Source organism: Candoia aspera, chromosome 2 (assembly GCF_035149785.1).
Source record: "Candoia aspera isolate rCanAsp1 chromosome 2, rCanAsp1.hap2, whole genome shotgun sequence".
Lineage (NCBI taxonomy): Eukaryota > Metazoa > Chordata > Lepidosauria > Squamata > Boidae > Candoia > Candoia aspera.
In genome coordinates, this window is record NC_086154.1 from 1,295,429 (window position 1) to 1,318,633 (window position 23,205).

General features: G+C 49.3%; 2 protein-coding genes across 2 annotated transcripts in view; both read left to right on the forward strand.

The window, feature by feature from the left end:
* The window catches only part of LOC134488783 (uncharacterized), a 42,448-nt gene extending 34,234 nt beyond the window's left edge, over positions 1-8,214 (forward strand). The window contains exon 13 of the mRNA XM_063291128.1: positions 7,988-8,214. Within this exon, the coding sequence (XP_063147198.1) occupies positions 7,988-8,214 (227 nt within the window). The remainder of the gene's footprint in view (positions 1-7,987) is intronic.
* LOC134491913 (zinc finger protein 595-like) overlaps positions 1-23,205 on the forward strand; it is a 610,720-nt gene that overhangs the window by 179,592 nt on the left and 407,923 nt on the right. The window lies entirely within an intron of this gene.

A 23,205-nucleotide genomic window follows, 5' to 3' on the forward strand; every position in this document is an offset into this window, starting at 1 on the left:
ATGACCAGGAAGAACCAGTGGGAAACGCCAGCCACCTGCCCTGAGAAGCGCCAGAGGGCAGGTGGAGGACGAGAATGGGCGCAGCGACGTCTGGGTGAGTGCCAACTGTCCCACCCTGTATGTAAAAGTTAAGTTAGGTTCCACTGAGAAGTCGGTTGAAGTCTGGGCCCTAATAGACTCGGGCTGTTCTAGGTGCCTAATGCACCCGGACGTGGTTGCTGATTTAAATCTCCCCTGCTTTCCACTTCAGCACCACATAGTGTTCACGCAATTGGACGGTTCGGCAGCGGGAGGGGGCCTGGTCACCCAATTCACCGGAGATGTGGTGCTGCAGTTAGGCAGCCACCGGGAGAGACTGAAATTTGTCGTGGCACTGGTGGGCCACCCTTTAATCATCTTAGGCATTCCGTGGCTGGTACGAAGGAACCCATACATAAATTGGGAAACCAGGACGATCACGTTTGCAGACGGCTTCTACCAAGCACCTACAGGGGACTGAATTCCCCGTGCTGCGGTGGGGAGGGCGGCGTCTACAACCACACATCTGGCTGCAGCGGCCCTAGAAGGCTTGCCAGACAAGTACGCTGAGTTTGCAGATGTGTTCGGGGAGAACGAAGCAGACAAACTCCCACCCCACAGAAAGACTGACTGTGTGATAGAACTGGTCCCCAACACACCCTTGCCAAAGCCAAAAATTTACGCAATGACCCAGAAAGAACTGGCAGCATTGCGGGAGTTTGTGGACAAGAACTTAGCACGAGGCTTCATTGAGCCCGCAAACTCGCCAGTTGGAGCCCCAGTGTTGTTCAGAGAAAAAAAGGATGGGACATTAAGACTCTGTACGGACTACCGCGGATTGAATGCAGTCTCCATATCAAACAAATATCCCTTGCCCCTAATCAAAGACATATTAGCACATCTGGCAAAGGGGAAAATATTCTCTAAACTGGACTTGTGAGAAGCCTATTTCCGCATACGCATACGGGAGGGGGATGAGTGGAAGACGGCTTTCAATTGCCCACTGGGATCATTCCAATATAAAGTATTACCGTTTGGTTTGGCAGGGGCACCAGCGGTATTTATGCAATTGATCAACGAGGTCTTGCATGAACACTTGTTCAAGGGGGTCCTTGTGTATTTAGACAATGTATTGATATATTCTGAGACTGAAGAGGAGCATGAATGCTTGGTTAAGCAGGTGCTCAGGAAACTCCGCAAAGCCGAGCTATTTGCCAAGCTTTCTAAGTGCGAGTTTCATAAATCTCAGCTAGATTATCTGGGTTATAGAATCTCTGAGAGGGGCATTGAAATGGACCCTGGGAAAGTACAGGCCATCCTGGCATGGGAGCGCCCGCGCACTAGGAGGCAACTACAAAGTTTTCTGGGATTTTCTAATTTTTACAAGGGGTTCATCAAGGGACTAGCGGAAGTCATTTTGCCCCTAACTAATTTACTCCGCACCAAGGGTTTGGGAGACGCGCAAGGCACGAAACCCGGGAGCGCTACTTAACTGGACACCTGAATGCCAAAGGGCTTTTGATCATCTCAAAAGTCTGTTCACAGCCAAACCGGTTCTACAACATCCTGACCCCACCAAGCCCTTTGTAGTCCAAGTAGATGCCTCCAATTTCTCAATTGGGGCGCTCTTGCTTCAGCGGGATCCAAATGATCAGCTGAAGCCCTGCGCGTACCTCTCCTGCAAGTTCTCCGAAACAGAACAGAGATGGCATGTATGGGAGAAAGAGGCTTTTGCCGTCAAAGCTGCCTTAGAGGCATGGCAACACCTCCTGGAAGGGGCCACTTGCCCCTTTGAGGTCTGGACGGACCACAAAAACCTGGAAGCGCTCAGCACCCCGAAATGCCTCAGCCCCAAGCAGGTTTGCTGGGCTCAATTTTTCAGCTGCTTTAATTTTAAGCTGAAGTTCATACCGAGAAGAAAGAACTTCTTAGCTGACGCTCTCTCTAGGCGGCCCCAGGATGCCAGTCAGGCATCAGACATTATAGGTACTGTGTGGACCAAAACACAGCTGGGTTGCCAAGCTGTCACGTGTAGCCAAACTGGAACGCAGCGCACCCCGGCACAACCGCCTGCAAGGGGAGGGAGACGCATGTCAATTTCATCACAATTGCAACAGCAGTTCGTACAAGCCTTAAAAACAGATACATGGTTGCAAACCAATAAAAACAATGTTTCTTTTGAAAATGATTTGGCCTGGAAACAAAATAGCCTGTATGTGCCGGAGCAATTGTGAGCAGAGGTTCTGAGACGTTCTCACGATGACAAAATGGCAGGGCACTTTGGCTTTGTAAAAACGTTACATCTGGTAAGGCGACAATTCTGGTGGCCTACACTTAGGAGGGATGTAAAAGATTATGTCGCTGCTTGCCCTACATGTGCTATGGCCAAGCGAAAAGTGGGTAAGCCCCAGGGACTATTGCAGCTGGTGGCAAGACCCTCCTGCCCTTGGGAGGAAATCTCGATGGATTTCATCATAGACTTGCCACCCAGCCAGCGGAAAATGGTCATCTGGGTGGTTAAGGACTACTTTTCAAAACAGGCCCATTTTATTCCATGTGCCTCCATTCCCTCTGCTCAACAGCTGGCATGCCTCTTTTTAAATCACATTTACAAATTACATGGTACCCCCTCCTGCTTGGTCACAGATAGGGGTACACAATTTACTTCACAATTCTGGAAAACATTTTTGAAGTTGATTGGCACCAAGCAGGCATTGTCCACTGCTTGACACCCCCACACGGACGGCTCTACGGAAATCCTTAACTCCACCCTGGAGCAATTTTTGCGCTCCTTCATAAGCTACCAGCAAGATAATTGGGTAGACTTACTCCCCTTTGCTGAGGTGGCATACAACAATGCAGTGCACCAGAGCACGGGCCACACCCCCTTCCGGGTAGTCTATGGACGAGACTTCGTCCTGATCCCAGAGTTGCCACAGCCAGCTGCCCCGCCTTGTTTCCCAGATGACTGGGCTGCGCAGCTAGCCAACATTTGGCCAATCATTCAGCTGGCTCTCTCCGAAGCCCAAGCAACCTACAAGCATTATGCGGACAACCACAGGGCTGCGCAGCCAGACTTCAAAGTGGGAGATAAGGTCTACCTCTCCACTAAATTCATTAAGTCTCCACAGCCCTCAAAGAAGTTAGCCCCCAAGTTCATTGGCCCTTTTCCAATAGTGGAAATAATCAACCCGGTAACTTTTAAGTTAGAATTGCCACACAACTCGAAATGCATACATCCGGTGTTCCATTGTGCCTTACTGAAACCGGCTACCTCCTCAAAGTGGCATAAGGAACCCCCCCCCCCGCCTCCTCCCATCATGATCGATGGGCAGCAGCACTTTGAAATAAAGGAGGTCCTAAATTCCCGAAGGCTACGGGGCACCCTCCAGTACCTGGTCCGCTGAAGACATTTCCCCCACCCTGAGTGGGTGCATGCCCGGGATGTCTCAGCGCAACGGCTAGTCACACGCTTCCATGCAGCATATCTTTCCAAACCGGCACCTTGAAGTATTTTTGGGGGGAGGCAGTATGTCATGTCCCCCGTTGCGATGTATACATAAATCACAACGGGGAACATGCCTTTCCGGTGGAGGGGAGGGGGGAGGAAAGAATCAGTGCTAATCCCATAAGCACTGAAAGACAATACAGATAAAGGACAAAGGAGCCATTCCTTTGCCCTGACCCGGGAAGCCATCATCCTATCTCCCTGACATCTCTGCATTACCACGGGGGACACACCTGCTCCGGACACAGGAAGAGGACAGAGGTAATCAGCGCTAATCCCCCTGATCGCCCATCGAGACTCCGGAATCGCCCCCTGATCGCCCATCGAGACTCCGGGTTCACCGTCGGTCAAGACTTTGGGACAATGGGGGGTGGGGAAGGATCAGGTCCGCACCGCAGGTATTTACCGGCTACCTCGCACGCCACGTGCTCATTCCCATCTTTCTCCGTGTCTGCATTCTATTCTTAATAAACCAGATATCCTTAGCCCTGGCTGGTGAGTCTGTGTTTTTTCTGAATAAGGCAACCATCACAGACAAGGACATCAAGTCTATTATGGAGTCATTTCTAAATCAGCCAAAATCTATATAGTAATAGCTTGAAGATGAGAAGATCTTCAGGCCAAGGCAAAGGTGAAAATACTGAGTAAATAACAGCTGCAGATACCTCTGCCTGTTTCTGAGTAAAGAGCTCTTAGCTGCTGCAGTGTTTAGCTCTGCACTCATTGTCCTTTGAAAGCCCTTAATGTACCTAAAGCCTCCCAGGGCCCTTCCTGCTTCCTGCTCTCTCAGGAAGTCAAGTAGGTTCCAGAAATTTAACAGGCACCAGACACCCAACTGATACATGGATGTGCCACTCTTCATAATAAATTACTGGATGGTCGATGGATGAAGGTGAAAACCCGCAAGAGAAAAAAAGGTGTCCTGAAATCTCAGGCATTCATCACATCCAACCAACAACAAGGCAGAACTTGGTAGAAATGTTCAACAGATGAAAACTTAAGAACATTCACAAGCTTGGCTAAATGGGTACCTCTTGAACAATCAACCAAATGTGACTAGTGGAGATACGACATCCCTCTCCATCAGCAGCGAGCTCCACAATGAGAGTCCTATGGTTGAACGCAAAGTATCCCGCCTTGAGCTCCTACATGAAAGGCAAGATATCAGTCAGAGAAACAAACCAGTAAATAGGCAGGCTCTCACTTAAGTTACTACCAAGCTTCAGTCAACAGACAGGAAAACTGACCAGGAATACAGGAACTACCTACAGATAAGCAATATTTATTGTAGAAAACAGAAATCCAGAATCAAAGAATTTCAGCAACTGCTGAGACTGAAGAACACATCTGGATAATGTGAAGTATGTCTAAACCCGCTTGGGTTTGGCTTTCCTTCTGGCCTGATATAAGGGACCACGTGGCCTCTCTTCTGAGTGGGCTGGTGGGTGTCTGATTGTCCTTTGCTTCTGTCATGCTCAGACCTGCTGTCATTTTGTCTCCACTGACCGAGGGAGAATAGGCGCTCCTAATAATCAGCCTCTGAGCATTCTCCAGAGGAAGAACAGGGGGTTGTCCCTCTCCTAAAAATCTGAAAGGCTAGTCTGAGACAGAACGAGATAGATCCTCCAACCGTTACTAGGGCCTGAAGTTATGGAGGTCCCTATAAATCAGCACTAATATTCTGAAATAAGCTGAGAAACAAATACACAGCCTTTGCAAATACTGGAAAATAGAAGTAATATGGTCTTTAGCTTTTCACAGGTGGCAATATTCTGCACTAGCTGAAACCTCTGAAGGATTTTGCAAGGTAGGCCCACATTGCTGTACTGTTTGTTGTTTATTCATTCAGTCGCTTCCGACTCGTCGTGACTTCATGGACCAGCCCACGCCAGAGCCTCCTGTCGGTCGTCAACACCCCCAGCTCCCCCAGGGACAAGTCCGTCACCCCTAGAATGTCATCCATCCACCTTGCCCTTGGTCGGCCCCTCTTCCTTTTGCCCTCCACTCTCCCCAGCATCAGCATCTTCTCCAGGGTGTCCTGTCTTCTCATTATGTGGCCAAAGTATTTCAGTTTTGCCTTGAATATCATTCCCTCAAGTGAGCAGTCTGGCTTGATTTCCTGGAGGGTGGACTGGTTTGATCTTCTTGCAGTCTGGGGCTAGTTGAGCTCATCCTCTGTTCCTCCCCAGTAGCATTTTGACCATCTTCCGACCTGGGGGTCTCATCTTCCGATGGTATACCGACATATCTCTGGTTGTACTGATCCATTTAGTTTTCACGGCAAGAATACTGAGGTGGGTTGCCATTACCTTCCCCAGGGATCGCGTTTAGTCTGACCTCTCTGTCATGACCTTCCCATCTTGGGTGGCCCTTCATGGTTTAGCTCATGGCATCATTGAGGTGCTCAAGCTCCAGCACCACGACAAGGTAACGATCCTTTGCTGAAGAGCTGTACTGTAGTCAAATGTAAACTCCAAGGCATCCATTAAATGTGGCTAAGCTATCCTAACTCAAGAAGACTCTAGTCTGACTAAAGCAGGCATCTCCAGCCACCAGTATGTCTGTCATACTGTCCTGCCTGCTGCAAGGTAGAGCAGGTTCTCAAAGATTTTGGGATGTGAGAATGGCTGGAGAAGGAAGCATAATAGCCAGCAGCACAGTTTTCGAAGGCTGTGGTCTCTGGAGCATGGAACAAAACCACAGAGTGCTACTTTAAAATGGAAATACATTTCAGGTTGTTGACTACTTTCCATTGTGAAGCTGGTAACAAATATTTGGGGAAAATGAAGTAGCTGTTTTTATTTCTTCTATTTTTAAGGTTAGTGGTCCAGCAGTAAGGTTTTAATAAATAATCTTTGCAAATTATGATTTTGTCATAATAACCATCCATAGGAAATATAGGAAGCCCCCTTGTTTTAGTATCTGCACTTTGTTCACTGATGGCATTTTTTCTGTGCTGCATTTTGCAATATAATGTGCTTTATATCTGTTTCTGATTGAATATATTTTAAAATACATCTTGATGTTTTTTTATTTGTTCTTTTGTTTATTGGGGCTTATCTGTACCTCCTCACTATCAATGAAGCTTTATTTTTTAGCTATGGAAGGGGAGATTTCATGTACTTTTAGGAAAATCGTTTGACTTTTGGTTGCTAGGAAAGCTTTTTCAAGTTAGTCTAATGCCTGCCTGCCCACCTGCCCCTCCCTCTCTCCATCCATCCATCCATCCATCCATCCATCCATCCATCCATCCACATTTTTCTACTTTTAAAACTTTACTGAAGTTAATAGCGGAAACCTGCAGCTGGTATTTTTTAAGGAGTGTGGCTAATGCTCCTGGAAATGACATAACAAGCTCACGGATTATAGTTCCCGGATATATTTCTGCAGCAAATGCAACTGCCCTTCGAGGACATTCACATCTAGCAGTCAGGGATCATGGCCTTCCCACTGGTGTTTCTGGCAAGGTTTTGGTTTCGTTCTTAGTGACTGGCTATAAGCACCAGAGTGGCCGATTTGTGAGAGTCCCCATAATACGCTTGCAACATACCCAGTGCTTCCCCTGGTTTAACAAGTCTGGGGACCTTTGGCCTACCTAGCAAAAAACGGTTGGTTTCGCCCTTCCTGGCTGTGTATTGGTCTGCATTCCCAGGCCTTATTCTGAATGACTTGGGGTGGGGGAGGCTCTTTCCATCTTCCTCCTGTAGAAGGACTAGTAGTGGTAGTAGTAGTACCACCTTCTTGCCAGTTAGGAGTTAGTGATTCTCTCAACTTATTTCTTCCCTTTTGCCCACCTTTCAGAGTGCAGGGGGATGGCTGGGTGGTCTGTTGCGATGCTCCATGCTGCTTCTCCTCCTGCCTCCTTCCATGTCTACCACCGAACAAAGTATGTCTCAGAGCAAAACCAGGGCCCGTCTCGTTAGGCGGCCTTGGGATTTCTGTATAGTCTTTGCCTCTAACAGGTGCGTGCTGCATTTATTGAAAAGCCGTGTCTGATCCAGCACGTCACCTTGGATATTTCGGACCACAGAAACTCAAACGTCGCTGGGTTGCCGCCTGACAAACTTCCTGAGTCCCATTGTTAAAAATGACAAGTCTGCCTTGCACTCCAGGACTAGCGACCAGGAGACCTGGAAACCATCCTTGGTGAGGCTCAGCGTCATTCCGGGTCTGAGCAATATGCAGTGTTCCACCACAGATATTATGGAATAGGCTTCTCAGTTCGGACTGAAATCGAACACGGGAATTATTTGTGTTAATTCTGAAGAGCTGTTCTCAGTCTGGAATCTTTGCACACGATCCAAAGAAGGTGTATTTGCAAATTCTGATAAAAGGGAGGGAGTTTAACTGAAAGAGGGCACATCTATCAGCCTTTTACATTTGCCTTTTCTAGAGAATAATTCTGCCTTTGCTTGACTTCAGAGTGGTACACACGTGTGTTTCCCCTCTCTCTTTTTCTAGGAAAAACATCCCATTCCCCTGATGTGAGTGGGACTTTGGCACACCTCGGCCGCCGCCAAGCTGCTTCGGAAATGTGCGGCATTGGGATTTCTGTCCGTAGGAAGCTGGCCCTCCCTCCATCCCGAGGCACGGGGGTCTCGGTGGATCACGTGGCACTGAGGACAGAGAACCCGGGGCAGGCTGAGAGGCCAAGAGCCTGCCCACGGAGGGCTGCGTCTGCCTGGTGAACAAGCTGCCTCCGCCTGATTTAACGCTCTCCTGGCAGCCTTTGATCCCCCATTCTGAAAAGGGCCGAGAGGTGGGGAGGTTGCAGGGGAAACAGGAGAGAAACAACCAAACAAACAACCAAACAAACAGATGAGCTATTGCTGTGCGGAAGTAGTCCTGTTGCCCAGTACTATCTGTGTGGGGGTTTTTTTGGTCAATATTTCTGCCTATCCAATCGAATCTGGCAAAGATACCTTAAAGCTGAAACTGTACTGCTCTCTCTGTTACGCCAAGACGTTCTAGAGGGGGAACTGGGAGAAGGCAAAGGCAGGAGGCAGATGGTGGTTTTTCCTGCCCGTCCAACGTTGGAAATGAACCGGCATTGACCGACTCACTTCCACTTACTGTCGGATCCAGAAGGTCGCCTTCTCTGGTCTAACCCCTGCCGATTTGCTGAGACGCAACCGCCAGAATTCCCCACAGACATCGCTTCTGGCTCTTCTGATTGGAAATACGGAGAGTTCCAGTTGCAGCATATCTTGGGATGCCTATATCTTGCCGCAGTTCAGTCGCAGGTTAAGCAGTGATGACAGGGAGTCCAAGTTAATGCAATCCCTGGACCTCGGGTGATTGCGTCATCCATCATCGTCCCTCATCGTCACCATCTGTGCTAGCATTAAGGGCAACCCTTTATGGCAGGCCTTCTCCGCCAGGGTCCCCTGGCACCCTCGGGTTCCCTGGGAGGTCACAATTTATTTTAAACATTGTTTCCAATTCGGGCAACCTGACCTTAAAGAGGTCAGTTTCATGCTTTATTTTTAGTTTAAACTGAACTTGTTTGATAAATTGATTCCATCGCTTCATGGGAGCAGCCCCTGATTTCTCTAACCGTGTACAATCCACCCCTCATGAAGAGGCCATGTTGGCAGATGCTGGGAAAGCCTTTAGCCCAGGAGAGGTCAAAAAAGTCACACACCAAGCATTTCTATAAAAATAATTTATTTACAGAAAACAAAACAAAAGCAAAACATTTAAAGGACTTAGCTCCCTTTGGAGCAAGCCTTGCTTGCTACATATCGGCAGAGAGAAAAAAAAGGAAGTGAGAACAAGTCCGGGCAGGGTTCCTCCCCCCAGGCTATTTTGCATGAAGCACATGAGAGGAGACAATCTAATACAACCCCTTCACCTGGCCAAAATGATTTGATACAATAGCAGTCTTAATCTGTTAGTAGGAAAACCTCAACAGGCCAGTCTCATTACGGCCTGGAAGAAACATGACACAGATGTGAGGGTTCACTTTCAGAAACATCTGGTGATCACAGTTCCCAGCAATAGTCCCCACAACGATTAGTCAGAAGCTTCAAGGCTCAGATGCGTCGACTTCTGGGTGAATGGATGCCTCTTGCTGCCTGCACAGAGCAGAAGACGAAGCTCTGGAAAGACTTCTCCACAACGTTCTTTCCAAGACCGCCGATATTTTAGGCTCTGGCAGACATTGATTTATTTGAACCCAGGAATAAAATATGTATCAGCTCTCTAAATCCCACGGAGGCCCTCAGGCTTGTTTGTCCTCATCACGCAATAAATCACAGAGGCAGTAAAGAGCGTTCAGCAGCTGAACCAATCAAGATGTGGAAAGCCACCAAATGGCTCCCTAAAATACTTACGGGACACCTGCCAAATATCAGGAGCGTCCCAGTGAATCTACAGATTCCTGTTCCTTTCTGCATGCTATGAAGAATCCATCAATCCAACACAGCGTATAGTAAAGGCATTAATAAGTCAAAGCTCACCACACATTATATTGTTTCTGAAGCTTCTTTTGTCTCAGCGTTCCTACTGGCGTACTGTGATTACTTCATTGTTGTTGTTTATTCGTTCAGTCGTTTCTGACTCTTCGTGACTTCATGGACCAGCCCACGCCAGAACTCCCTGTCGGTCGTCAACACCCACAGCTCCCCCAGGGATGAGTCCGTCACCTCTAGAATATCATCTAGATCCTCATACAACTGATCTACTTCAGCTTCTTCAGCATCTGTGGTTGGGGCATATATTTGGATCACTGTGATGTTAAGTGGCTTACCCTGAATTTGAATTGAGATCATTCTATCATTTTTTGGATTGTATCCAAGCACTGCTTTAGCCATTTTACTATTAATTATGAAGGCTACTCCATTTCTTCTCTGGTCCTCTTGTCCACAGTAGAAGATCTGGTGGTCATTTGATGTGAAGTGGCCCATTCCAGTCCATTTCAGTTCACTGATGCCCAAAATGTCTACATTTAATCTAGACATCTCATCAATAACCACATCCAATTTGCCCTGGCTCATATACCTTACATTCCAGGTTCCAATGGTGTGTTGATCCTTAGAACATCGGATTCGCCGTTCACCACCAGCACCGTCGGCCGCTAGCCGTCCTTTCGGCTTTGAGCTAGCTGCGTCATCACGTCTGGGGCTAGTTGAGCTCATCCTCTGTTCCTCCCCAGTAGCATTTTGACCATCTTCCGACCTGGGGGTCTCCTCTTCCGATGGTATACCGACATATCTCTGGTTGTACTGATCCATTTAGTTTTCACGGCAAGAATACTGAGGTGGGTTGCCATTACCTTCCCCAGGGATCGCATTTAGTCTGACCTCTCTGTCATGACCTTCCCGTCTTGGGCGGCGCTTCACAGTTTAGCTCATGGTGTCATTGAGGTGCTCAAGCTCCAGCACCACGACAAGGTAACGGTCCTTTGCTGGAGGTACGACAGATACAGAACCCCAGGCGGCTTCCTGGCCAGTTCTGCAGTGGTTCCGGTCTTTCCTGGTGGGACCTGTCCAGAAAGTGATGCTGGAGGAGAAGAGTGCAGCACCCAGGGGAATGAGTTGGTGTGCATGATTGGTTGGATGGTGCCCTGCTGCTATCTGTTTTATTTCTTTTATTTCTTATATTTTGTATTTATCTATTTTGTTGTAAGCTGCCTAGAATCCTTGTGAGATAGGTGGCCGTACAAGTCCTGTAAGTAATTAAGTAAGTAAATAAATAAATAAATGCAAGATGGGTGGCTTATAAATTGAAATAATAATAATAATAATAATAATAATAATAATAATAATAATCACCACCACCACCACCACCCACCATCAGGCAATTGCAAAAGGCAGCTTTACTTGGAACACCTTACATCCTGTGACGATACCTTTAAGATTATTAAACAACAACACCTGCCTGTCCCAGGTCCTTGGGAAGGACTCAATAGGCGGACAAAAATGCCAAATCCAGTCTAACCAACTGGCTGACTGGGCAATCAACCATGGTGATGATGATGATGATGATGATGATGATGATGATGATGATGGTGATGATGTTCTGTTGTCACCCAGCTGCCATGCTTTGCAGCAGTTCCAGTCCAGGTCCCGATGCTGCCATTCCCACAAGTTTCCATCTGGAGTTGCTGCTGCTCCTCTCAGCTCTGCACCGGTGGCTTCAGCTCTCTTCTGGGCTCTTTTCCTTCTCTCCTTCCCTTCCTCTAATTGCTTCGTTCCGCTCTGTTTCTTCTATCTTCCTTTTTCATCACATCGTTCAGTTGGAAGCCACCTTAGACATTGAGCAGCCCAACAGCCGGTTCCATGCGGGGTCCTCCAGGGCATGTCTGACCGATGCCCTGCAGCCTCTGTTTGAAGACCGTCCCTGAAGGAGACTCACCATTTGTTGTGCTTTCGACCATTTGCATACACCTTATTCTCTTTTACAATGTTACATAGACCACGCTTAAAACTGATATTATAGCCCTCTTGATCAAGACAGGCGACGCTAATTAGGTTCTGCTCCAGTTCTGGCACGCATAATACATTATGGAAAGAGAACTTAGTGCCAGGTACTACATCAGAACCTCGCCCTGTTACTAAGGCCTGTTGGCCATTTGCCAAACTTACAAATTTTCTGCTGGCCGGGGTCATTGAAGGAAACAGCTTCACATCGTTGACAATGTGTTTGCTCGCCCCGCTGTCTACGAGCCAAACAGCATTATCGTCTGTGTGGCTAGCCTTTACTACCGATATCTTGCCGCTGTCCGTCCGCCGTCTTGGACCTGCCCTATGCCGTCTGGCTCTGTCCAGGCGCTTCCTCGGACACTCTCGCTGCAAATGCTGTGCCGATCCACAAATATTATAACGAGGACAATATTACGTAGACCTTACGTGCTTTGGGAAACCACATGCCTCTTTCCTCCAAGGTGACAAATAGCTTGCCCGTCGCCTGGAGGTGCTCCTCCACGGACTCGCCTGCCTGGAGCCGCGCACGATATACTTGCCGTGTCAGCATAACTTTGCTGCCTGCTGTATCCCGAACATACACTCGGCGTAAAGCGTTCCAGCATTCCGCCGATGTCTGTAACCCCCGGACGTGCATTAACTGATCGTCTTCCAAGGCAAGTATGATGTTGGCAAGTGCCTTTTCGTCTGCCTGCATTTGTTCATCGTTCATGTCCTCAGGGGGAGCGCACACTATTTGCCATAGATTTCCTTTGCGGAGAAACATCTCCATTTTAACACACCAGACAAGATCATTGGTGCGATTCAAACGGGTGAGCGGGAAAGAACTGGATGTGGTAGAAAAAAAACTGCATGTTGACAGTGACCACACAACTCCGTGCAACGTGCTCAAAAAAGAAAAGCAAATCGTGCACCACAAGAAAATACATGTTCTGGGCCCATAACCTGTTGGAGAGAGAATTCCACTAAGCGTCGTGTCCCTGGGGTTGAAAATATCAGTCCTTGTGGTGCACTCTTTACCCATTTATTTACAGAAAAATGTGCAAAGAACAATAACACGCATAGCACTCTAGAAGTTGTTGGTATATAAAGGATACAAATTCCATAGAGAAACCAATGTCCCTAATCCAATCGACATAGTCCAGTGTACAGTAAATCCAATATCCCAATACAGCAGTTAATTTGTCAAACAAACCGGCAGAGTAACAGGAAGACTTTTCACAAATGAGAGAGAGAATGCCTATGCTTTGCTTCCATATTTATGTGGCTGCTAGCCAAACAAATGTCACCTTGCATCAGCCTGCTCTGTCATTGTCTTGTGACTGTCTTGTGCTGGACGTTGCATCAGACATTGCTGGACATTGCATCAGACATTGCTGGACATTGCATCAGACCATTAGACAGCACTTTTTCTCTGCCTCGCGTTCTTACATTTCCCAGACTGCTTTGCCATGGAAATAACATCCCTGACACCGTTTCATGTTGCAGGCTATTCCACAAGCTGATAGTTCACCAGCACATCTCCCCTGAGCTGCAATCCTGTTAAAGACCACATGCCGGGGAAGGGAAGGGAAGGGAAGGGTCCTTAAGCGGTACAAGGAAAGGGAGGGACATGGACATTCTCTTTGCTGCACACTTCTTCCCACAATACAAAAAGCCTAGACTAGGGGGAAAACACCTCGTCGATGTTTGGAATTTGAATAGAACTTTAATCATGATGTGACTTGCACCAAAAGGAGCACATGGGGAAGAACTTATGCAGGATACAAAGTGCTCCGATATGAGCATTCGTCTCGCTTTACGTCAAAGGACTCATCTTCTTCTGCGACTCAGAATATAATATTGCTCTTCCTACGCAACCTGGCGAACAAATGGCAGGTCCCACTTACCTGGGAGTGCAAAGCTAACACCTGAAGGAGGAGAAAAGGGGAACTGGAAAGGCAAGACTGGAAAAGTCAGGGATTGCCAGGTGGTGTCCATCTACATGGGAGAGAAGGGGGCTGCAAGATGGGGCTGCAGCCAACGCTCGCGTGCCCTGTGGCCGTATCCTCTGGGTGAAAACATTTTGGACGGGCCTCTGTGGGCTGCATCAGATCCCCTTTGACTCTGCTGGGATTCATCTTCCTTGGCCTGGAGCAGCTGTCCAGAGGGGTCATCCCCGTGTGCAGATGGGGTAGCTCTTCTGCTGCAACTGTTTCTATCAGGGGAACAAGAGATCCCCCTAAACAGAGTGGGAGACCTTAGAACAGCTTTTTTGGTAATGTTCAGGGACAGTTTTAATACAGTGATTGCTACTGTTTAATCCTGCTTTTTGGGATCTGCTTGGCTGCGTCAAGAGCCAGCAAACACAGTAGATGTCCTTTAAACCAACTTCTTAAGTGGACAGCTTGGTGAAGAGTCAGCAGCAACATCCTCAACTGCAGTCAAACAGGCAAGAAGACTGCCAAGACGGTGTGATTGAAGCTCTACTACTTTGTACGTGAGTTGATTTTGGCAAACATACAACATGGTGGACGCTTGGCTCACACTGCGGCCATCTTGCCTCTTTTGACCCCCCCTCCCAATTACCAATGTTAGCAGGAGAAACCGATTTCCAGCATGGTTCTGTAATGATCGCCCCAGCCCAAATACTCAGACTCACAAGAGGCTGCTATACGAAATCTGATTTATTAGGGAACTAAAGGCAAATACAGAGAAAGCTGAGAATGAGCAAAAGCGCGCCAAATACAAACTTAAACCCTTGGTGCAAACGTATCCCGCCTCCCTCGTAACAGCCCCACCCGTCACAGGTGCTAGCAATCGTCAGAGCTGCTAGCCTGGGAAAGTAACCTTGAACGCAGTAGATAATGCAAATACATTCCAGAGCAAAGCCAAAAGATAAATACTCCCATCCTCCCGAGAAAGATGAAACACGCATCCAGCTAATGACATGCGAAACGTTACGATGTATCAAAGACATTGAAACGGCGAACATGACATACCGCCCCCCTAAAAATACTCCTAGGGACCCGGCTTAGTGGGATAAGCAGAGTGGAAACGGGCCACTAGGACAGGGGAAGCCACATCTGGTGCAGCCACCCACTCCGGATGAGGGAAATGCTTCCAATGAACTAAGTATTGTAGAGTATTACGAAGGCGTCTAGAGTCCAAAATTTCTTTAACTTCAAAGTGTTGCTGACCGTCAATCATGATGGGGGTTGGAGGTGGAGGTTGGCGATGCCAGCGGTCAGAACGAATAGTCGGTTTGAGCAAACTGCAATGAAAAACAGGGTGTAAGCGTTTGAGGTTATGAGGCAAGTCAAGCTTAAAAGTCACAGGGTTAATTTGAGCGGTAATTGGGAAAGGACCCACAAATTTAGGAGCCAGTTTCTTGGAAGGTTGTGAGGACTTTATGAACTTAGTGGAAAGGTAAACCGAGTCCCCGACTTGAAATGCTGGCTGAGGGGCACGCTTCCGATCAGCATACTGTTTATAATCCAATTGTGCATCGGCTAGTGCCTTTTGAATCATCGGCCAGGAGTCTGCCAGTTGCGTTGCCCAATCACCCGGAGTGGTTGATCCACCTGGAGGTTGCGGTAGATCCGGGATAGGTACAAAGTCTTTGCCTAGGGCAACATGAAATGGGGTTTGGCCGGTGCTTTGATGAACCGCATTGTTGTAAGCCACTTCAGCAAAAGGGAGGAGGTCTACGCAGTTGTCCTGCTGGTAATTTACAAAAGCTCGAAGGTACTGCTCCAGAGTAGAATTTAAAGCCTCTGTGGCCCCGTCCGTCTGGGGATGCCACGCCGTGGACAGGGCTTGTTTCGTTCCTAACAATTTGAGGAACGCCCGCCAAAATTGTGAGGTAAATTGTGTGCCCCTGTCCGAAATCAAGCGGGAGGGACATCTGTGTAGCCTGTACACGTGTACCAGAAAGAGGCGGGCCAATTGACGTGCCGACGGAATGGACACGCAAGGGATGAAGTGGGCTTGTTTTGAGAAATAGTCTTTGACCACCCAAATGACAGTTTTGCGTTGACTGGGTGGTAATTCAACAATAAAGTCCATGGAAATTTCATCCCAGGGGCAAGAAGGGGCAGCCACCGGCTGCAGCAGTCCCTGAGGCTTCCCCACCTTGCGCTTTGACATCGCACAAACAGTGCAGGATGCAATATAGTCTTTGACATCTTTGCGTAATGTGGGCCACCAGAACTGCCTCCTAACAAGGTGTAGGGTTTTTACAAACCCGAAGTGACCCGCTAGTTTGTCATCGTGGGAACGTAGTAACACCTCTTTTCTTAGGCTTTCAGGGACGTAGAGGCGGTTAGATTTCCAAGCGAAGCCTCGGTCAAAAGTAACATTGTCTTTATTCGCAAGCAACCAAGTATCCGTTTTCAGCTCTTTTAGAAACTTTTGTTGCAACTGGGAAGGAATTGACAAAGCGCTCGGCTGGGCGGTGTCTGCAGCGGGTGGCTGCTGTGCGCGCGTTTGGCTACGCGTCACAGCCTGCATGCCCAATTGGGGCGCCGTCCACAGGGTGCTAACCACTTCTGGCGCCGCCCCAGAGTCCTGAGGTTGCCTTGACAACGCATCAGCCAGGAAATTCTTTTTCCCCGGAATAAACTTCAATTGAAAATTGAACCGATTAAAAAATTGAGCCCAACGGACTTGTTTCAGGCTCAGTTTTCGAGGGGTGCTAAGAGCCTCCAAATTTTTTATGGTCAGTCCACACCTCAAAGGGATGATTCGCCCCCTCTAACAGATGCCGCCAAGCTTCTAATGCAGCTTTTACTGCGAATGCCTCCTTCTCCCATACATGCCACCGTCGCTCAGTCTCGGAGAATTTGCGGGACAGGTAGGCACATGGCTTGAGGCATCCTGTCCTGTCTTGTTGCATCAACAATGCCCCAATGGAATAATCGGAGGCATCAGCCTGAACCACAAAAGGTTTTGAGGGATCAGGATGTTGCAAAATGGGCTCTTTGATAAAAGCTGCCTTGAGCCGCTCAAACGCCATTTGACAAGCAGGCGTCCAGCGCAACAGCGCCCCTGGATTCTTTACTCTTCGAGTGTCTCCCAAACCCTTGGTTCGGAGCAATTCGGTTAGTGGCAAGGCAATTTCAGTGAATCCCCTTATGAATAATCTGTAGTAGTTACTGAACCCCAGGAAACTTTGAAGTTGCCTGCGGGTGCGGGGACTTTCCCAGTCCATGATAGCCTGCACCTTAGCAGGGTCCATTTCAATGCCTTTATCTGAAATTCTGTACCCCAAATAGTCAATTTGTGTCTGATGAAATGCACATTTAGATAGTTTGGCATACAATTCTGCTGATCTGAGTTTACTCAGCACCCTTTTCACCAGAGAGACATGCTCTTCCATGGTTTCAGTATAAATCAATACATCATCCAAATACACCAATACCCCCTTAAACAGATGCTCATGCAGTACTTCATTGATCAATTGCATAAATACCCCAGGGGCCCCGGCCAAACCAAAAGGTAACACCTTATACTGGAATGCACCCAACGGGCAATTGAAGGCAGTTTTCCACTCATCGCCCTCCTTGATTGGTACACGATAGTAGGCTTCTCTTAAATCGAGTTTAGAGAAGATTTTTCCCTTAGCCAGATGTGACAACATGTCCTTGATCAATGGCAGGGGATATTTATTGGAAACTGAGATGGCATTTAATCCGCGGAAATCGGTACAAAGTCTCAATGTCCCATCCTTCTTTGGGCGAAAGAGAACCGGCGCCCCCACCGGTGAATTCGCTGGCTCAATGAATCCGCGCGCCAAATTTTTGTCCACAAAGTCTCTCAACAGAGTCAGTTCCTTTTGTGTCATGGAATAAATCTTTGGCTTGGGCAATTGGGTGTTGGGCACCAGTTCAATGACACAATCCGTTTTACGATGAGGGGGCAATTGATCTGCTTCCTTTTCGCCAAACACATCAGCAAACATCCGGTACTCCGGCGGCAAGCCTTCCAGAGGAGGGGCCGGGAAATGCGGAGTCGCAGCTGCCGCAACCCCCACCATCTCCTCTGGGGCACCCTTCCCTTCGGTCGCTTGGTAAAACCCATCCCTAAACGTGATAGTCCGGTAGACCCAGTTTATTTGGGGATTTTGCTGAACCAACCAGGGCACCCCCAACACCACCAGGGGACCCCCTACTGGAGCCACGACAAAAGACAAACCTTCCCGATGGCTGCCCAGCTGTAAGGCTACCCGCCCTGTGAAATGGGTGACCGGTTTGCCCCCTGCCATGGACCCATCCAGCTGTGTAAAGGCGATGGGTCGCTGTAAAGGGAAAGTAGGTAGCTCCAGAGCCGCTACCACATCGGGGTGCATTAGACACCGGGAACACCCCGAATCAATCATGGCCCATACTTCTACAGTCTTGGATCGGGAGCCCAACTTCAACTTCACCGTGAGAATGCGGTAACTGCCACTCACTGATGAAGGCTCGCGCCCTTCTTCCACCACCTGCCCTGCGGCACCCTTTAAAGCAGGTGGCTGGCGTTTCCTGCCGGCTGCAGTAGTTCGGGCTCACCCTCATCCTCGTAGAACATCACGTCGTCTCCCTCGCTTTCAGCCACCGCGGCTTTCTGCTTCCTCGGCAGGGCAGGGGACTTCGTCAGCGGCTTGCCGAGCCGTTCCTCTCCCTTTGCCTTCGGGCATGCCGCCACTCGATGCCCCTCCTTACCACATCTCAGACACAGGCCTTTTGCATACCGCTTCTCTCGCTCCTCATCCCAGGGTCGTTGTCCTGGTTGCCCCCCGGTGCTCGGTGGGCGGCTGGGCTTCACCTCCCGCCCCGATTTGGCGGTCTTTCGATGGGCGAAGATCTCATGGACATGCTCAGCCCTTCCCGCCAGCTGGATCCATTCGTACAGCGTATATGGGTCGTCCCTCCCCAAGGACCAGCGCAGCACCTCTGTGTTCAGGCCGTCCTTGAATAACTCGATGATGGTGGCTTGGGACCAGTCTCCCTGTTGACCAGCCCCCCTGTTGACCAGCGGGAGAGGCTGAGGGCGGCACAGTGAATGTGTGGGTGATGGTTACGTGTGAGTGTGAGCTGGTGCGCTGGGGTCCTGCCCTTGCCCTGTGGTTGAGTGAGTGTGTACGAGGATGTATGAGTGGGGGAAGGGACCCTGTGTCGAACCAGGGATTCGGGAGGTCCCGGACTGGAGGCACCTGGGCCTGGAAGCTCTGGGGGCTGTAGGGCGGGTCACAATGGCTGACCCCTAGCTCCACGAAAATAACTGCCTCGTTTCTTCTGCCTCTTCACAGAAGGAGAGACACAAAGGGGCAGTGGGACCGTAGACACACGTCCCCACAAGTCTTTTTTTCCCTTTTCTTCTCCTTTGCACTTGGACTTCATCACTCTACCCGGAGCGCAAGGCTGTCCACCTGTCCTTGTCTGGAGAGGTCGGCTGGCTCATTGGGCTGACGCTTACCCGTGTCGTTGTGCTACAGCTGTGGAGGTGGCCTGGGAATTGACAACCTTATCAGGAAAGCTGCCCCTTGAGACTCATTTAAAATGGCCCCAGGAATTACCTATCGCTCTGTTTCATAGACGAGTTACACCCGGAAAGGATCGTTCTCCTTTATGTCTATAATATTCATTCAGTTTTGTCTTTTTGCTTTCTTTTTTTAAACAAAGTGAGTTTTGAGGACTATAAAAGGTTTTACCCACTTTGTTGAATCTGAGGATTGGAATTCCGACCTATTTGCTTTTACTTTCCCGTGGGAACCCTTCTTGTTTCTATTTCCTGGATTGGTTACTTTGAGGAAAGGCAGCCGGGGACTTTACCTCCCTGAGTCACTAGAGAGCTACGGAGGAAATTAAAGCGAGTTTTACAGAGTTTTACCTCGAAGTCTCTCACGTTCTGGGCCTTGTCTCAGAACCTGTGGAATCCCCACTGTCTGAACAGTTGAGAGAAGCTGACAGGGTTGAAAATTATCCTAGGTACAAAGTGGCTTCACCAAAGAAGAAGATGAGGATTGGTGAGGTGGGCTCAGAAAACGAAGGGAAGGAAAGTGACTTGTGGAGATTTAAAGAAAAAAGAGTTCTGGCCTAGAAAGAGGGCTGTGATGCTGTTGCATCAAGACCCCGAAAGAGAATTCGGCTTCAAGGGCGGAAGGTTCTTGAAGAATATCTGGACTTTTCAAGGCAGGCTGTAAAATTTGAGCTTGACAAGAAGAAAATTCTGTGTATAATGCTGAGACCTGTAAATGCTTTGCTTTATTCTGAAGTGGGATGATTGTTTAAATGTGTTTGTCAGGGTGGTCTTTCAGGTTTAGACATAGGTATTTGCTCTTTGGATAGCACTTTCATTTTTGGTAAAAGGGTATTAACCAAGTGGCTTTGCTAAATACATAACAGTAATAAGATGTTGGCAAGTTATTTTGCTTTAGCTTAAATACTTTGGTTTACCTTGATAATTATTTAAATATGTTTATCAGCAGGATTTTTTTAAGGGTTGAGATGGATATTTTTCTTTTTCAGATATTATTTGTATAAACAATAGCAATAAGAAGTAGTTAGGTTATTTTTTCTTACTTTAGTTGAGAGGGAGGAGTAAATTATTTTATTTACTTATAGTCTATCCCGCCTTTCTTATTTTTCGTGCCTCTCTTTCATTTTTCTCCCACTCCAGCCTGTCTCTTCTCTCCGCCCCTCTCAAGAGCCTTCCTTCCAGTTGCTGCCTCAACATCTCTGGGACCAGGTTTGCCCAAGTTTCTGGCCCTGGCCCCCTTTCCGGCCTTCCCATTTTCTCCTTGGGTGAAACCACTGGCTTATCCCGAACACTTGAGTCTGTGGTGGGAGCCTCCTCTGTGGCTGCAGGAATTCCAGCCCCTTCCGCCTTTTCCATCCTGGTTTGTTTTCTAAGGCTCTAGTTCTCTAGTTCCAGTTTTCTCAAGGGTCTGTTCCCTGCAGCCAGTATCCTAGCTAAGGCTTGCAAAGTGCATGGCCTGCAAGGCCCAAGCTCGCTCCCTTTAGCAATCAAAGCCCTCCTTTTCATGTACAGGGTTTCAGGAATCCAGTGAGTCTGAACAAACTCCCCTTTAAAGCTGGACTGGGAATCCCAGTTTGGATATCCCACCTCTGCCACCAATTTGTAAAAGGTTCGTTTGATACCCAGGGGTTGTCTACTCAGACTCACCAGGACATTCCCAAATAAGACACTGCAGAGGAAGACCTGTGATCACCCCTTTTATGGGGCGGGGGGGGGGGGGTTCTTTCACTTAGAAAACCACTGCTCACTGTATAAAAGCGTTTGTTTCCCTAGCTAGGTGACCAACTAATACAATTTCCAACTGACCTATATTTCTGTCAGTAATACTACTACTCTATACTAGGCCTATTCTGACTAATACATGGAGGTCACTAAGCTATAACTATCACTATACTACTCTATTACTATAACTATTACACACCAACAATGCTACTCCTACCTTTAGAACACAGTTCTCCTTCGAGTGGACAGTCTCACTTACTCCTTCTCTAGCTTTGCTCCAAGCCTTGACTGCTGCTCCCACCCTCGCTTCCTCCTGTCCTCTTCTTCTCTCTCCGACGCGCCCACCAGCAGCTGTCCCAGACCCAGGGCTTTTCACAGCCGCCCTGCCTTCCTTGCTCCAGGCTCAAAGGGGGAGGAGAGTGATCCCAGGTGCCCCCAATTTTAGGACTGTCCGTCCTTCCACAGCGGCAAGCATGCCTGCTACTCCTTCCTCCTCCTCCTCCTGCTTTCCCCAGGACAGCAACCCTGTGAGGTGAGCTGGGCTGAGAGGGGGGGACTGGCCCAAGGTCGCCCAGCCGGCTTTCGTGCCCGAAAAATCCCTCAGAGCAAAGCCACCTTTCTTGGTTATGCACCTGATGGTGCATTGATGCACGAGGTCCCTGCTGCCTTGAGACCCAGAACGGTCCCGCAGCCGGGGCGGCTTTGGCGTTGTGGGAAGGCACCGCGTAGAATTCTGCCTTCTGCCTGGTGTGGGACTTGCATGCCAGGGCCTCGGGTCCAGCGTCCACATTCTGCCCTCTGCCCATCCCTCACGTTGGCACCGTAACCGCCCTTCCGCCTTTCCCGCAGGACGCCTAACCCTTTCGTGCAATGGCAGCCTCCTTTACGCTCTCCTCTCCTTCTTGCCCCCCTAAGCTTACCAGCCCTCCCGAGACTCCTGCGAAGGCTACAGCAGACGCAGCTGGGGGGCTACAAGCAGAGCGACCTCAAGGAGCTACTCTTCCCCAAGAGGCTCCGATTCGAGGGGTCTGGATTTTGGCTGAAATCCCTCTTTGGGTCTAGTGCGAATCCGCTTCCCTGATGCGCCCCAGCAAGGACATGGGCAGGCCCACGGAGCCCTCTCCAGCACGGGGGAAGGGGGACCGCAAGGGGAGCTGGACCACCCTGGGCGCCATCAGCCGCTGAGCTGGGCAGGGAGCCTCTCGGTGCCACTCCTCCTCTGCCCACCAGGGGGCGCTATGGGGCTCTTGCAGAAATGGCCCGGACCCTCTTCCCTGCCTTTTTGGGGGAGGGGGGGCTTTTATTACCCCCAAGGGCTCCCCAGCCTCATTTGCCTTAGTGCTTAACCTGCCCTGTGTTTTACCATCTGTTTCTGAGCCACTTTTGCGTCTCTGCATCCGTGGTTCTTTCCCCCTTCCTCTTATCAGGAGACTTGTCTGGGCTGCAGCTAGTTCTTAGCCACAATTTGGCCCCTAGAGCTGAGCTGGCTTCTGCTGCTGCTGCGCCGACCTGCTGCTGAGATGTTGGCTTGGCAGAGGCTTCCAGGCTGTGTGTGTGTAAGGGGGGGGGGGCATCTCCCACAGGATGGGCAACCAAGCAAGAGCTGGTCCCAAAAGGGGAAGGGGGGCCTCTCTGCCCCCCACTGTTCCTGAGGGAGGGAGCAAAGGGCGGGGGGGGGGTGTCCACCTGCACCAGGCCAGCCTCATCTCTGGGCATGACAGGCAGGAGTTGGGGGAGCATCCCTCTCCCTCCCCTGTTCCCCTGCAAATGGGATCCGGAGTGAATGCGGCCTCCTCCAGATCCATGGCCCTTGATGGATCTCCTCTCCTGCGAAAGCCAGCCAGGTTTTGTGGCAAGGAATTCCACAGGCTCATGAGGATGGGCTTTCCAGAAGACTTCAAGCCCTCCTTGGATGGAGGGAGGAGAATCAGGGCTCAGTGCCCCCCCCCCCGCATTAATGACCCACCCACATATTTGAGGGGGCAGCTTAGGGACTGTGCCCTCCTGAGCCCAGGATGGAATGAGGGAAGG